The sequence below is a fragment of the Cibotium barometz genome, chromosome 37 (genome assembly GCF_041138505.1).
Source record: "Cibotium barometz isolate CiBa-2024 chromosome 37, ASM4113850v1, whole genome shotgun sequence".
NCBI lineage: Eukaryota > Viridiplantae > Streptophyta > Polypodiopsida > Cyatheales > Cibotiaceae > Cibotium > Cibotium barometz.
In genome coordinates, this window is record NC_141082.1 from 13,975,191 (window position 1) to 13,991,392 (window position 16,202).

The 16,202-nt window shown below is 46.6% G+C and overlaps 1 protein-coding gene across 1 annotated transcript; it reads right to left on the bottom strand.

Annotated features, from left to right (window-relative positions):
- Window positions 1–14,170: 14,170 nt before the first annotated feature.
- Window positions 14,171–16,065, bottom strand: LOC147616976 (DNA ligase 4-like). Its single transcript, XM_086776622.1, has 4 exons — window positions 15,933–16,065; window positions 14,700–14,774; window positions 14,480–14,571; window positions 14,171–14,358 (listed from the first exon to the last, which is right to left on the bottom strand). Exons 1-4 carry the CDS (start codon window positions 16,005–16,007, stop codon window positions 14,262–14,264), a joined length of 339 nt encoding a protein of 112 aa, XP_086632748.1. The 5' UTR covers window positions 16,008–16,065; the 3' UTR covers window positions 14,171–14,261.
- Window positions 16,066–16,202: the final 137 nt, after the last annotated feature.

Below are 16,202 nucleotides of genomic sequence, written 5' to 3' on the forward strand. Positions count from 1 at the left end.
ATCAGCCGTTCGATGGCTCTGATTGTGTATGCGTCCCAAGTACAATGGGCACTAGAAGGTCGTGTTTGAAGTGGTATGGAAGCATGGGCAATAAAAGACAAAAGGACCAAGGTTGCCTTGGACATGGTGTGAAAAGAAATATAATTGGTGGCCATCTTTTAAGTAAAATAAAAAATAATGATATTGACGTGGCTAATTTGAGAATCGCCACATGGCTGTTTGCATTACAAGCCAGCATAGCCGCCAGCGTGCGCAATCCAGAAGCTGGCGAGGAGAGAAAAGTCGATAGTGGCGGTCGTGTAGAGTTGGGGGCTCTGATTGAATTGCAGAGAAGAAGGCGAAGGGGAGCGCCATGCTGCAACCAGAGAAGGGGGGCCTCCCGTGTGAAGAGCGGTGAAGTGGACGTGAAGGGCTGCTGGAGGCTCTTGAAGTGACTGGGCTGACGGGCAGACAAGAGAAGTGGTTGCCGCCTGGTTTTGGAATGGCTCTCTGGTGAGCAACCACAGACGCGTAAGAAGAGAAGAGTGTGGTCGTGTGGGCTGGCGTGTGGGAGCCGCCTAGGAGCTGCTGGCAAGGACAAAAGGGGAGCCGCGTCGATTGCAGAGGAGAGAGAACTAGAGTGGCTGGTGTCAAAGATGACGGGTAGCTGACAGAGTAAAGAGAGACTGGCTGGCGTCGAAAGGAGACGGGCTGGTGACTGTAGCGAGTGCAGTGGGTTTGCAGAGAAGCAAAAGCAGGCGGTTCTTGAGGTGTTGTGGCCGCCTTGTAAAAGGAGGGAGAGGCTTCTTCGAAGGCTGGCGCGCAGAGCAGCTAAGGCAACTAGAAGGAGGGCGCTGGTACGATTAGTGGGCGAGGTCGACTGTGGTTAGCGACCAAAAGGCAGTGGAAGGAAGCTGCATGCGAAGAGGACAGTGTGGAGTGGTGTGGCTGCTGGATGCCCAGGAGGGCTCGCGACAAGTGGAGGATCGCCGTGAAGCAAGGAGAGCCGCCTTGGACTGGTTTGGGTGGCCGAAGGAAGCAGTGGCGAGCACAGAGGAAGCTGGAAGGCTGGCGGCTGTGAGGAGGTCGCCTAGGAGACAGGGCTGTGGACAGCGTGAGCGGGTGCCGAGTGAAGAGAAGAGAAGGACAGTGTGGCTGCTTGGCTGGTGGGGCCGGTGGCACTGCAGAGAAGTGGCAGAGGAAGTGAGAGAGTAGCTGGCAGAGGATCAGCACGATGAGAGAGAGAGAGAGAGATGTTTGGGTAGCTGCTGCTGGCGACACACACAGAAGTGATGGGTTGCAGAGAGAGTTGAGGGTTAGCTGGTGGGGCGCCCTCTGAAGAGTGGAGTGGACGGGTTCATTCTGGTGTGATTGGCACAGCACGCAGGCGAGAGGTCCGCGGTGATTGAGGATGTGGTGTATCCTCGGCAGTGACAGGTCTGAGTGTTTGTGAGTTGTGTGAGTAAGGCTTCTGTGTCGGGAGAAGCTTGTATGAAATGTTTTGACTGGGAATATATTACTGGGTGTTTACTTTGTCTATGGTACCCCTGTTTGGTGCTGTCTTTCTGGCGTGGGTGGGTGGTGAATTGTGAGAAGAGTTCCAGCCGGTGGCTGGTGGTGCCTCCGTTCGTGTGTTGTATTCCAAGTTTGGGAGGTGAAGGGCTATAGAGGCAGGTTCTTTTTTTCTTTTTTTCACCTCACAACAGGCAGAGTCCGAGCTCCAGGCGGACTATCCGATATGATGACCAACACGAAAGGGGTGAAGCAAGGATGCCCGCTATCGCCCAACCTCTTTGGATTGTACATTGATGTGGTCCCCGATTATGTAGATAGATTGGGAGGCCCAAGGGCATGCCTCACAGGGGTGTTGATACCCATCTTGTTATATGCTAATAATATTGTTCTAATCTCAGACTCTCCGGAAGGATTACAAAGACATCAGGATGCATTACAGGCATTCTGTGCGGATAGAGATCTGATAGTGAACCTTGCGAACACCAAGGTTATGGTGTTTAACACCACACAGGCATGGGTGACGAGATCAAAGCCTCAGTTCACTTTCCAAGGGGAGCGGGTTGAGTACGTCAGGTCATATGTCTACTCGGGAGTTACTTTCACAGAACCACGTTTCTCCCTGAAGGAGGCAGCACCAACTAGATTAGCTCGAGGGCATGCAACCTTGGGGGCACTTGAGAGGCAGTGTGCACACATACAGTTTCAGGAGCCGCGCACCAAATTGTGGCTATTTAATACGCTTGTCACACCAACCCTCTTGTATGGAGCTCCAATCTGGGCCCAGCATACATCACAGATCTCATAGAGGGACAGATGAGGGATGGAGGCAAATCGAGAGACCACTGATTATGATGATTGCTCGCATGATTCGGAGTAAATCATCGGTACCACATGAGATTGTTCAGGCTGAGCTGGGTGCCGCACCAATAGTGACCGAGGCCCTATTCCAGGCAGTTACCTTTTTACAGTGGCTATGGGAGCTCCCTCAGCAAAGGCACTCGCGATTGGCATTGACCTCATCCATACATTTGGCAAAGGATGGAGATACTCATTGCTGGTATGCTCAAATGAGATCATGGTTTGACCTACATGGTTTGCGGATGGAGGCACTACCACCCTTTCAGTACAGTCTAGATTGTCCATTTTTTGAATCTCACCCACTCAAAGCAATACCGCGTGATCAGGCTGGATATCATCAGAGTGGACACAGAGAGGACATGGACTACCCCCCTTGAGCCCTTAGGCACGAAAATGGCTCATTACAAGAGCCATTTTCTACGCCTCTCACCAGATGATTTTATCACCCGCCCGGCGTACATGGATGTACACCTATCACATGGGATACGTTGTGCCATTGGACAAATCCGGACCTCATCACAGCAACTGCAGATTGAGACAAGGCGATATGTGCATCAGATCTCGGATGACCGCATTTGTCAGCTATACTACCAGGAGGCAGAGACAGAGGAGCACTACATTTGCTGATGTACAGGCTATTATGAGATCCAAGGGAGATATCACTGCCTCTTCCAAGAGGTTTTGGGCCGTTACGCAAGGTCATGGAGTTTTGAGGATCAAAGTTGTTCCTACTTGAGCTCAAGAGACACAGAGAGACCCTCTCGGCAGACAAGAGACCGAGCCATGATGTACCTAGCCAGAGGATCCTGACAGATTTCTTCGGCACCAACAACCCAGCCCACACACCTCCTGATACCTCCTCCAATTGGGCCATCGGGGCACCAGCCACACTCCCAGGGAGTCACCACTGATAGAGCACTCATCTTATGTCGTGCTCGTCGGCCATGCCCACCAGGATCCTGACCACAACATCCTCACCATCGCCAGATCAAAGCTATTATTGCTTGGCATCGGAGGCACCTACCTCCTAGATTTTAGGAGTGTGATCCTTTGTATTCCACCTTATTAGAAATGTATATGAGCACCATGTAGAACCATGTTTCAATATTAGATCTCTCCCAAATCCTTGGGAGCTCGCCATAAATGCTTTCCAATTGACACTTGAGCTCCAATGCCCATTTATGTGTTCAAGAAACCACCTCAAGCGCCTAGACCAAGCTTCAAGTGCTGGATCTTTTGTGCTGGATAATCCCCCATTCCCAAAGCTTGTACTTTCCAATTATTTAGATGTCCTAGAGTCCACCAAACCCCTTTCATACTCAGGTATGTTCAAGCTCATGACAGTCGATGGCATCTCCTATCTTTGGCAAATGCCCATCGGGGTGATAGTGCAATGCCTTCAATGCTAGTGCGTGCACCTCCCATGTATCCGTTGGTGGTGCACGTCACAAGATCCACCCGCAAGATGGTCCTGCCGGGATGGTCCAGTGTGGGCACTCTCGGCGGCTACAGAAAGAAAGAGAAAGAAAGAAAGTTAGTTACATTAACATTTACAAAAGACCTCAAGGGTCTATGAGACCAAATGTAGTACAAAGTATCCATGGTGAATGATGAACCACAAGCTAGGATAGCCCTGTGGTGCTACATGATGCGACGTGTGGTCGCACAATGATACCATCCTCCTTTAGAATCTCCCCTAGAGCCACAACAATGTCAGCAGCTTGGGCTCGAGCCTCTCTACGTCGTCCAAAGAGGTCACGGATCTGTAGCTGGCGGTAGGTCGCCCCTTTGAATGTTGAGAGCATAAGACTCTCAATATAAGTTGAGCTCGCTCACTGGTCACCCCCTGAGGCGGCTCGTATCGGGGAGAGGGTTGAGCCTGGTCCATAGTCCTCACTGTTGAAATATGGAAGAAGAAGTTGGTGATAGAAGCTTGGGAGGCATCCTTGTGACCTCTGTCCCAGGGGTGTTGTCTCAATATGCCCTCATGATGTCTTTGAAGCTCCTGTAAATACAAGCCTAAACATATTTGACCCTCATGCTGCATGACTCAAGAGATAGGCCCAAAACCATCTCGAAATAAGGCAATGAAATTTCGCCCAGATCTCATAGTAGGACGGACAATAGTGCTCCTTTGTCTCCACCTCTCTAGTCATGCAAATCCTGCAGGTCCATGCATCTCACTCTCTGCCCTGCCAGCCTCAATCCGTAGGCGGTGTGATAAAACTCTCAGCTGACCAATGGCAATCCATATGGAATGAGACCTATGTGCCCCTGTCAGTAGGTGATCCCCTCAATGAAACTGCCCTCCAAAACAGGAAAGAAATGCTCTCTATAAAACTGTAATTTTGTAGGGAGCTCCGTGTCCAGTCAGCTCATGCAGTTAATCTCCTGCTCAGAGAGTGGAAGATAAGGAGGCAAGGCTGTACCAAAAGGGAGCCAACCACTGCGAAGTCTCTGAATACCATGATCTCTCCTTCCAGCTGCATCGAGGACTTCAAGGCTAGTCGGGGGACGCCGCCATCCTCTAATGTGTGTAGACAATGCATACATATGGTTGTCTGGATAAGGCATCTGTCACCAGGGGTGCTACCCCAAACTCCGCCAAAACAATCTCATGCAGAACCGACTGTTTGTTCCAAATCATGCAGGACAACATCATGATCTGTGTCCTCTCGAACTTCTTCCACCCCTCATCTCCCAAGTCTGGTCTTCACAAGGGAGGCCTCATAGAGTGCTGCAGGACATACAAAGGTATCCAAAAGCCATACCTTGGTTCGGGATTCCTCAAAGTGAGTCTGGAAACACTGCCTCTCCAAACAAGCCAAGGATGCATACCCTCTCACTCGACGTGCCTCTGCAGTTGGCCTCAGAGAGAAGATGGGTCCTGTGAAAGTCACCTAAGGTATATGTACAAAGAGAATCTCTCCATGTGAAAACCCCTGTATAGCAAAATGAATAATAAAGCAAAGGCCTATAAAGTGGCTGGGATCACCGCCAGCTCCCCAAACCCTGATACGCTCCCCTCCGCCTCTGATCCTTCCTCCGCCTCTGTTCCTCTGCCTTCGCTTCCTTCCTCCATCGCTGCGCCCCTCCTTCCTCCTTCGCTGCCTGAATCGCTCCCCTCCGCCTCCGCCTCTGTTCCTCTGCCATCGCTTTCTTCCTCCTTCGCTGCGCCCATCCGCTTCTCTTCCTGCTTCGCCCCCCATCCTCCTTCCTCCTTCGCTGCGCCCATCCGCTTCTCTTCCTGCTTCGCCCCCCATCCTCCTCCGCCTCCCCTCCTTGCCTTTGCCCACCCTAATTCGCCTTTCCTTCCCCTCTGTTCGCCCCCTTCCCCTGCCCCTGCCCGCCCTTCTCTTCCCTCTGCGCAGCCCTGTTGTGCTCCCCTTCCCCCGCCCCTCTTCGCCTTTGTGTCCAGCCTTTTCCCCTTGCTTCCCTTTCCTTTTTGCTTTTCCCTTTTCCACCTTCCTTTCCTTTCCTCCGCCTCAACGCCTTCCTCTTCCCCTTGGTTCGGATTGCTCCTAATCCGGGTTCAAGTCGGCCTTTCTCCTCGATTAGCATCATGGCTAATCATTCTCCCTTGGCCGGGCGAACCATTGCATTTTCCGAAGCCAAGCTCGCGGTCCTCTACGCCGAAATAGAGAAAGACTCCAAAACGACCCTCATTGCCAGAATCTTTGGATCTCACCCGTCCCGTCTCCAGGCTCGGGATTGGGTCCTAGCGGCTCTGCCCTCCGACCTCGCTCTACACTTTCGAGATGTCAGGTTGCTTGGAAGAGGTTTCTTCCAAGTGGATTTTGATTCTGAGGACGCAGCCTCAGAGGTTTTGAAGGGCAGCCCTTTGCCATTGGGCCCGAGGAAGATATTCTTTCTTCCCTACTCCAGCTATTTTGACCCTGTTGAGGAAGACCGGAACCGTTTCCCGATTACTCTCAGATTCCCAGGTCTTCCTCGCGCATATTGGCCTATGTTAGAGGCCATCGGGTCTACCTTTGGGCTTGTTCTTCAAGTGCCCCCCCTTCACGCCTTGCCGCCATCTTCTGCCCAGGTGGTCAATGCCTCGGCGGATGCTGTCCCCACCAAGGTCATGGTTCTTGCCCGTGACATTGAGCTCTTTGAGGACTATGTTTTGCTTCCGGGCCCTTGTGGTTCTTTGAAGCAACGTATGGAGATTGCAGGTAAACCCGATCAGTGCCGGTTTTGTCACCAACAGGGTCACTTTGCTCGAGATTGTCCTCGGGCTCGAGGTCGCAAGAGGCCTCATAAACATGCCTCTCAGGCCCCACCTCCCTTGTTTCCTTCCTGTCCTTCAGTCCGCCAGGTGTGGCGAGCTGTCTCTCACGACCGCCCCCCTGGTGCGATTGATGGGAAGGCTTCCTCAGATCATGTATAGATAGATGATAATTCTAGTCAGAGGGATGTGTCAGCTGATGCATCTTTGCAGAGAGATGATATCTCAGATCAAGATGACTTTGTGGAGTCCTCTCTACTTGGAGGGGGCGATATAAAGGATGTTCAGCACAATGGGGATCATGTATTGCAGGATTTTCAGCATGATGCCATTGCCCTTGATGCCCCGCAGGGCAAACAAGTTTCTCGTACATATGCAAGCACGGTGCAGGGCCTCGGACAAGGGAATGTCAATGGACTTTGGCCCGTGGATTTTCCTGTCCTCCAGCATTATGAGAGGCGTCCTTAGGCTACCCATCGTCTTCTTAGATCGGGGGTCAAACCCTCTTCTATTCCATGAGAATCGTCTCATGGAATGTTCAGGGCCTTGGAGGGCTTCCCACCCGTGGTGGCAGGAAGCGCCTTCTGAAGGACCAACTTCACCCTGCTATTACAGGAGGGTCTGTGGATGTGCTTTTGTTGCAGGAACACAAATTGGATAGATCTCAGTGTGGCAAAACTCGTAAGATGCTTTCTGGCCACACCTTCTGGTCCTCGGCAGTTGGGACTAGAGGGGGTGTTTGTATTTCAGTGGCAACATCTATTATACCTCATGTTATTGGGCACGGTGTTATCATCCCTGCTAGAGCGCAGTGGATCTTGATCATGGATGAGGGTCAGAAATTGGGAATCTTGAATATCTATGCACCTAGCGTGAAAGGTGAAAGGGTGGCCTTTTGGGACACCATTACAAATGTCATTCCCCAGGTTGATCATTGGATAGTGGGAGGAGATTTTAATATGGTTGAGCAACCTTCTGACAAGAAGGGTGGACGCGAAGGGGGTTTACACCCTTTTTGGAGCGAGCCTCATGGGAGAGGTTGACGCTTTCCTTTTTTGGCAGGGATTGCTAGACTGAGGATGACTTCTAGAGAAGGCTAAATTCCTTATCTTTCTCTTGGCACAACCGTAGGAGCAGGGATGAGAGCATCTTTGCACGTCTGGACAAGTTTTATGTGGATGATTGGTCCTTGGACAGAGGAGGCCCCATTGCTATTATGCCTGGCACCACCAAATCCGATCATTGCCCCGTCGTTTTGTGTCTCAGGGAGCCTAGGGCTCGCTCGGCCTCTCCTCGTATCCGTATCCCTGACTCTCTTTATCTAGATGCTGACATTTTCCTTGAGATCAGAGAGAGATGGAGATCTTGTGACGGTCCTGATCCTCGTCATAATATTGCGCTAGCTCTTGAGAGGACCAGTCATCATTATCATAGCATTGCCTTGTCTAAGAAGAAGGAGGCTCTGGACAAGGAGAGAGCTATTAGGCGTAGGATTGCTGCTCTTCAGAGGGAACATGAAAATCATCCACATGCGACTTGGATTACAGACCTCTTGACCACAGTTAGAGCAGAGCTGCAGTCGAGTGGGTTCAATTCCTCTTGGGCATCTTGTACTGGGTCTACATGGAGTGCATTGCCCAAATCTTAAAGCAAAATGATCACTGATGGTTGGTGAGAATTAAAGGTTTTCTCAATTTTCATCAATATTAGATGATTAAATCAGTGTTAATTAAGTGCTTTAAGTCTCATCATTGAGGATTCAATTCAAACATTGGGGAGTTGTTATTGCAAGCCATTGCATCATTTTTTAAAACCCCCTTGATTTAGTGCTTCATTTGCATCCTCCAAGACCCACTAGTTTTGTGTCCATGGACAGGAGGGCTCAGTTCGCCTTTCATGCGAACGAGGCCTTTTGGACTCAGATGGGTGGAAGATGCAACAAAGAGTTTTTTTCAGCACACTGGCCTTCCCATAGCAGGGATTCTGTGAGGTACTTCAAGATTCATAGGGTGAGGTTCAGATTGAGCCTGATAAGGTGAGGGGTATTAGTTCATAATTTTATCGGTCTTTGTTGACTGCAGAGGTGCCCTCCCCTCAGAGAGATGTGGCACGACAAAAAGTCTGGGAGTGCATGCCCAAGCTCATTACAGATGCTATGTGTTCTTCCCTGGATGCCCCTTTCTCGAAAGAAGAATTCCTTCACGAAATGCATGCTCTTTCCAGTGGCTCATGCCCAGGGGATGATGGTCTTTTTCCCGCCTTCTTCATTCTTTTTTGGGATCATATTGGAGATGCTATCACTGTTGCCCTTCAGGAAATGTGGTTGTCAGGTATGATGCCTCCATACCTAACGGAGGGGCTGATTCGTTGTATGGTGGCTGCCCTATCAGACATTTGCATTGGGACCCCGGTGAGTGGGTGTGGAAGGATGCTTGTAACCCCTTGAAAAGCATGTCTTTCTTCAATTATACAGTGCGGAATGCCAGACATCTTATCTTGGGACACATTCACAGTGTCCCTACTCTTAGACCCCATTGCAAATCCTTCAGCATTTCGACTAACATTCAGAGGGCTTTTTGGCAGAGATTGTGACATTCTTATAGGAAGCCACAGATTTCCTCCTTTATCTGGGTTTCTCTTCATGTGGTGGTCTGGCCACCAATCAGTGGAGGTCAGTTACTGGTGCTTGCCCAACATGCCCTAGATGTGCAGGAGTTTCGAAGTCAATTTACCATTGTTTATGGGAATGCAGGGAAGCACAGAGGGTTTGGTCTGCGATTGCACACCTCTTTGGTAGGATTAAGAGGGATGCTATCATTTCTTTTGATTCTATCGTTTGGTTGCCACGGTCTGGGCCTCAACTGAGATTCGAGGGGACTGACAGGAGCTTGGCCATTATGGTTAGGCAAGGAGTTGCTCGCGGCAGTGTTGTCTTCGGGATTTGCCACTTTCACACTTTGTCCCTCCGGCACAGAGGTTAGACAGTTCTTGGGAGATTATTGCTAGCATCTCAACCTGGAATATCTAGAAGGCTAGATGCACCGAGGCCATTCAGGGTACTCCCGTTCTTGTTTCTCAGTGTCTTTGCAGGATTTGGAGTGATATTATTCACACCATCATGAAGTCTCCTTTCTGGAAAAAAAAAACCCCTGTATAGGAAAGACGTGCTGGCTCGTCTGCAGTATGAAATGTTAAAGATCATGACCTTGGTCTTGCCAAGATTGACTGTGCAGTCTCTCTCATCACAAAACTTAGGCAATGTTCTTGCCTGCCTCTTCCCCTTGGTTCAGATCGCTCCTCATCCGGGTTCAATTCGGCCTTCTTTTTCGATTAGCATCATGGCTAATCATTCTCCCTCGACCGGGCGAACCATTGTTTTTTCCAAAGACAAGCTCGCGGTCCTCTTCGCCGAAATCGAGAAAGACTCCAAAATGACCCTCATTGCCAGAATCTTTGGATCTCGCCCTTCCCGTCTCTAGGCTTGGGATTGGGTCCTGGCGGCTCTGCCTTCCGACCTCGCTCCACACTTTCGAGATGTCAGGTTGCTTGGAAGAGGTTTCTTCCAGGTGGATTTTGATTCCGAGGACGCAGCCTTAGAGGTTTTGAAGGGCAGCCCTTTGCCATTGGGCCCGAGGAAGATTTTTTTTCTTCCCTACTCCAGCTATTTTGACCCTGTTGAGGAAGACCGGAACAGTTTCCTGATTACTCTCAGATTCCCAGGTCTTCCTCGCGCATATTGGCCTATGCTAGAGGCCATCGGGTAGGCCTTTGGGCTGGTTCTTCAAGTGCTCCCCCTCCACGCTTTGTCGACATCTTCTACCCAGGTGGTTACTGCCTCGGCGGATGCTATCTCCAAGGTCATGGTTCTTGCCCGTGACTGTGAGCTTTTTGAGGACTATGTTTTGCTTCCAAGCCCTAGTGATCTTTTGAAGCAACATATGGAGATTGCAGGTAAACCCGATCAGTGCCAGGTTTATCATCAACACGGTCACTTTGCACAAGATTGCCATCGGGCTCGGGGTCGCAAGAGGCCTCGCAAGCGTGCTTCTTTTTTACAAAATGGAGATTTCACAGCAAAGGTGGAGATCTCAACCAATCAGGAGCCCTGTGCTTGCCTTTGTGGATGGAACTAGAGCTGCAATTACAAGGTTGGACTTAAGGGCTTATCACGATGCCCAAGCATGGGATAAATTTGTGGGAGAGATGCAATGCTTAATCAGAAAAGTGGGAAAGGACATGGCAGCAATGAGGAGAAAAGAACAAGAAGCACTGCAGGAGGAATGGGATGCTTTGAGTTTGATTAGACAGTCCAGACCCCTCTCACAAGCAGAGTTGAGAGATTTTATCAAATGTAAAAATATGTGGGAGGAGATAGAAAACAGGAGAGCTCAAAAGGGGGATTATTGTCAAGAAAGTTGTACTTTGGTCAAGCTCAAACCCCCTCGAAATTCTTCTTCAAAGCTCTCAAAGAGAAGAGGGATAGAGAGTACACATCCAAGGCTAGGGATAGCAATGGTAAAATGATCTGAGACCCCAAGGAATTGGCTGCTACATGGACCACATTCCTTGGGGATACTCTAAGCCTGAAGGAGGATAAGTCCACGGAAAGATTCTTTGCTGAAAATTGGCTTCTGGACATTATCTCTCAGGCAGTGGAGATGGACCAAGCCAAATGGATTGAGAGGAATATCCAAGAAGACGAATGCTTGGATGCTTTGAAAGCAATGGAGAAGGATAAATCCCCTGGCTGGGATGGCCTTACTGTGGAGTTTTTCCTCGAGTTTTGGTCATATCTCAAGGTTCCATTCACCTACATAGTGAATAAGGCCTTCAAGCATCAACAATTGGAGAAAAGTGTGAAGGAAGGGCTAATCAAATTGATTCCTAAACAGGTGGCTTGCGAATGTTTTTCACATTGGAGGCCAATCACCATGCTTACAGTCTTGTATAAAATCATAGCTAAAGTTGTGGCAATGAGAATGACTCCTTTATTGCAAAATGTGATTTCCCCCAGACAACATGGCTTTATTAAGGAGAGATCCATAATGGACAACATATATGCAGCCCTATTAGGGAAAGAACTAGCAGAGAAGAAGAAACAAAAATGCATCATGCTGCAACTGGACCTAGAGAAAGCCTATGACAGAGTCCATTGGTCATTCCTTAGCAGAGTGCTTGCCAAGTTGGGTTTTGGACCCTTAATCTCAAACATTACTTATGTGCTCAGCTTTGGTGCTAAGTCGAGTCTTATGCTCAATGGCTTTGTGGTTGGCTCATTCAACCTTAAAAGATCGGTCAGACAGGGCTGCCCACTTGCTCCATTGTTATTTGCTGTAATTTCTCATCCTTTGATTCTAGCTCTTGAGTTGGCAGCTGCTGAAAATCAAATAAAAGGTCTACAAGTGAATGATGAACTCCAGATGGTGATTCAATGCTTTGCCAATGACTCACTTCTCTTCTTGGATGCATCCAATGATAATGTTAAAAAGGCTTTGGCAATTGTACAAGTCTTTGCAGATGCATCTGGCTCCAAATGTAACATTCACAAGTCAAGGTTAATCAGTTTAACCGAGGATGAATCCTTTGATGTAACCAGATGGGGTTGCCAAGTTGTGAACAAAGGCTAGATCTTTAGGCATTTGGGATGCCCCATGGGAGTGGATGTCTCAGGTAAAGACATAGCGGACTAGCTTATGGACAAATTCATAGCCAAATTTAGAGCTTGGGATAACGTATTTCTTCCCTTTCATTCAAGGGTAGTAATAGTAAACATGGTGTTGTTGGCACGCTTTCACTTCTTTACTCCTTGTATAGATTTTACAGCTTGCCTCTGGAAGAGAGCTCTAAGCTATGCTAAAGCTTTTCTATGGAAGAATAAGCAGGGCAAGAGACCATGTTCCTTCCTGGCATGGCAGAAGGTGTGTAAACGCAAGAAGGATGGGGGAATTGGCATCCTAGACATGGAAACACATGCAATGGCGAGAATGCCAAAAATGTTGACTTCCTTTCTACAGCAGAGTCAACCTTGGACTAGGATGCTTAAAGACTTTTTGGATTTGCAAGATTTACATGCCTGTGGGAGATTTGGTCTACGAGGAACACTCTGGTCTTTGTTAATGATGGCATGCAAAGTGTAGATCCTAAGAAGGTTATCTGTTTAGTGAAAGCTAACATTGCTAGTCTTGTGAGTGTAAACAGATGGGAGTCAGATACAATGAAACTACTCACTAAGAGGATATTGGATTGAGCAATTTCTGTGGGTAGTTCTTCTCTTTATTGTTTGAGAAGACTAACCCACAGTTTATATGTACTCTTTTCATATTATTAATATAAATACATCTTCACTATTTTTTTAAAAAAACAACACAAGTAAAGACAAGAATACAAAAAGTGCGAACTTTACCTCAAAGATTGTCCAATCATGAAGTATAAGATCATCAACTTCATCATGCATAGCATGGACTAGGTGCTACGACATCCCTACTCACGTCATCAATGCCCCATAGTAGGTGCAGGTTTACATATATATAAAAAATTGTCTCAACCAAGAGGACACAATTTTTATACAAAGACCAATGAGCTGAGCTTCTATCACTTCTCCGGAGGTGAAGGGCAAACTCAGCCATGATGAAGGCTAGCACTTACAACTAGACTAGCAAAAACAAATCACTTTCCTATTAAAGCAATGATTAAGCAAGACTACAAGCAATGATAAATAACAAATAAGAGCTAAAATGATCTAAACAGAAAATGGGCTTTTAAGCTCCCTATTTTTGTGAAACTTATTACTTATAATCTTAAACATTCCAAAAGCAAAAATCTCAAAGATATATCTACTTCGATTCAAAAAGCAATGAACTTTGCTTAAAACCTTTTTAAAGCAATAATCCTTTTGCACAAGCAAATTGATGAGTTAGCAAACTTGAGTAATAAAAGCAAACTTGTTTGAACAAATACAAGAGAATCTAAATAACTGAGAAGAGAACACCGTATTTAGTTATTTTAGAAATATTAGAAGTGAAGTGAGGCATTCTTATGATATTTAAGTTGGAATACTCGGGTTGTAAACGTTTATCATATATATCTACATCTAAACCAACACAAGATTGAGAAATCTTAAGGTCCAACAAAGAACAATGGTCATTATTTGCATCTAAACCAACTCCCTCTTAGCATATATTTGGAAAAAAGAAAAATTACTACTGATAAATGCATAAGTTGCTCGTGCTTGAATGAGACTATTCCACACTTGTTATGGACTTGCACACATACCAAGTAGTTCTTACATCGCTTATTAGTGTGTTTAACTGCCAGATTTCCAGGCGTATGTTTTTCTAGAAACTTTTGGATGTTTGGCACATTGGCAAGGAAATTGATTGACAAAGCTCCACTTTGTGCATGGACAAGATTTTGGTGGACACTTTGGACAATCTGGATTGGTCGCAATCGGCTGGTTTTCCAGTCGCCTCAGATTGACAAGTATAACTACTTTTGTCAATCATTGCATCAATCTTTATGACTGTTTTTCAGCTACAGCAGCTAGACCAGTTGCATCTCGACTTGTTTTTCCACTGCTTTTAGTTGTACGTTGTATGAGAAGTGCCCTTACCTTGGGGGCTCTTCTCTTTATACAGTAGAGTAATAGAAAGTATGGTTTTACCAAAAACAAAGTGAAACCTTAATAGGGCCAAAGAAATGTGAACCTTTCACTTGACAAACATTGGCAGAGTGCTTCTCCAAGAGGAACTGTGTACTCTTGATGCTCCTTGCCATTTCTGCTTCAACAAAACAAGCATACTTCTCACTTGCCCTTGTTTGCAACTGTTATCAAAGATGACTTTCATTAATCATCAGATATGCAAAAAAAAAAGCTGGGCAAGTTGGATTTAAATTTACCTGGACCAAAACCAAACCTTTGCCCCGTCCCTGTGAACTTGCATGCGGTCCCCATCGAACTTACACTCAGCAACAACTTCACTACGTTTCATCTGTTTGTAGATCATAATTCGGGATTACTGCATTGGCAATTTGGCACACCTCTAGCACATTCACTTAACTACATATCACAAACCACTACAAGCTTCACCACTGATCATCGACAAATTCCAACACTTACTGCTAACCAGGTTGCCTCGACAGAGTTCATTCGCTTTGAGTGCTGACTTTTAAGGACCTTTCCAAGGATTAACTCCTGTAAAGGAGGACATAATCAGAGACCAAATAATAAAAGAAACCACGTACAGCACTGTTCTCGATCAAATTGAACAGTGCGCACTCATTGCTAAGAAGGGAAAACCCCTAGCTTCCGTGAAACCATGTACAGCACTGGTTCTGGATCAAATTGAACTCACTTGTTTTTAAGAAGGCAAAACCCCTAACTTTCATGAAATAAGAACATGTATGTCACATGCACATTGCTGCATGTGTAATGATGAGCAAGGGCAGCTTCCGACCTCTGCAGTTACTCACACCTTCATGAGTATTATCTATTCAAGCCTCAAAAAATGTAAGATTAGCATTGCTTATCCTTCCCTTGTATCTAGCTCTCCATATAAGACAAAACAGTAACTACTCTCTGCTCATTGACAAGGTAGTCCCCATGCTGAAATAGCCAAAGATTTATTATGAATTGCTATCTCCTCTTAAAGCTCAATAGACTTCTCTTAAAACATCTATGCATAGCAGTAGAAATGTGTTGTGTTCTAGTACAATTTTCTAGACAGAATTATCAGCCATGCTATATAATCAAATGATTTGTCCTCCCCCAATCTGATGGATTTTCTTTTGTAAATCTCTTTTGATGCAACCATCTTAGAGCCAACATTTCCAAGCTTACTTAGCCACTGTTCCTGATGAGAAAGAGTCAATATACAAATGATTGCCTCATTGCCCAAGACTATTCTGACAAGATGATGCAATACAAGAGGTTATTACGTGTATCTGTAGCCTCCAACCACTCTCCAAAAAAGGTAAACTGCATCTCCCCCCTTCCAAGAAGACACCCCTCGAGAATTTCAAAGTAAGGATCTATCATCCACACCATGGATTGGCAACCATCTTCCAAGGTTACTACTGAATGAGAAGGCCTAAGGGAAAAGTAAGGTATTCGTGCCAAGGGCTCAGCCAGGATCACCTCACCGTGAACATGAAAACAGTAGGCATACCCTCATAAAATAATTCCAATCTTGACTTTATAAGACATGCAACTAAATGCAATGTACTGAAGCATGGCTATCTTAAGAAAAGTTAACATCCCAAGCTATGCTAAGAAATTTAAAATCACATATGACAATAAATTCTATTTAAGCAAGTTTATATTGTATGTAAGTAAACAAGATAATGAACTTACTTTGCGGAAAGGGCGAGAGCTGTGATTATAGAGCTGCAAGCAGACAAATTTTAGGTCCACGCATGTGGCCATCATTGCTCTAGCATCTTCATGTAGGGTATCAAGAATTGTATTCTCCCCTAGCCCAATCTTCATATCTAGCCCCATTGAAACACACAAATTGTCACTTGTAACCCTTGCAAAAGTTGGCTGATAATCTTGTCAAAAATCCTCACTATTAAACAACAAATAACTTCTTCTTTTTTGGTTGGTGTGTGTGTGTGTGTGTGT

Bases quoted from the DNA above. Each gene is read 5' to 3' on its own strand.
- LOC147616976 (XM_086776622.1), bottom strand. From the start codon at position 16,007: ATGATGGCCACATGCGTGGACCTAAAATTTGTCTGCTTGCAGCTCTAT. The intron at 14,775-15,932 runs GTAAGTTCATTA...CCTCCTTTACAG, and splicing joins GCTCTCGCCCTTTCCGCAAA to GAGTTAATCCTTGGAAAGGT. The intron at 14,359-14,479 runs GTAAATTTAAAT...TTGTTGAAGCAG, and splicing joins AAGGTTTGGTTTTGGTCCAG to AAATGGCAAGGAGCATCAAG.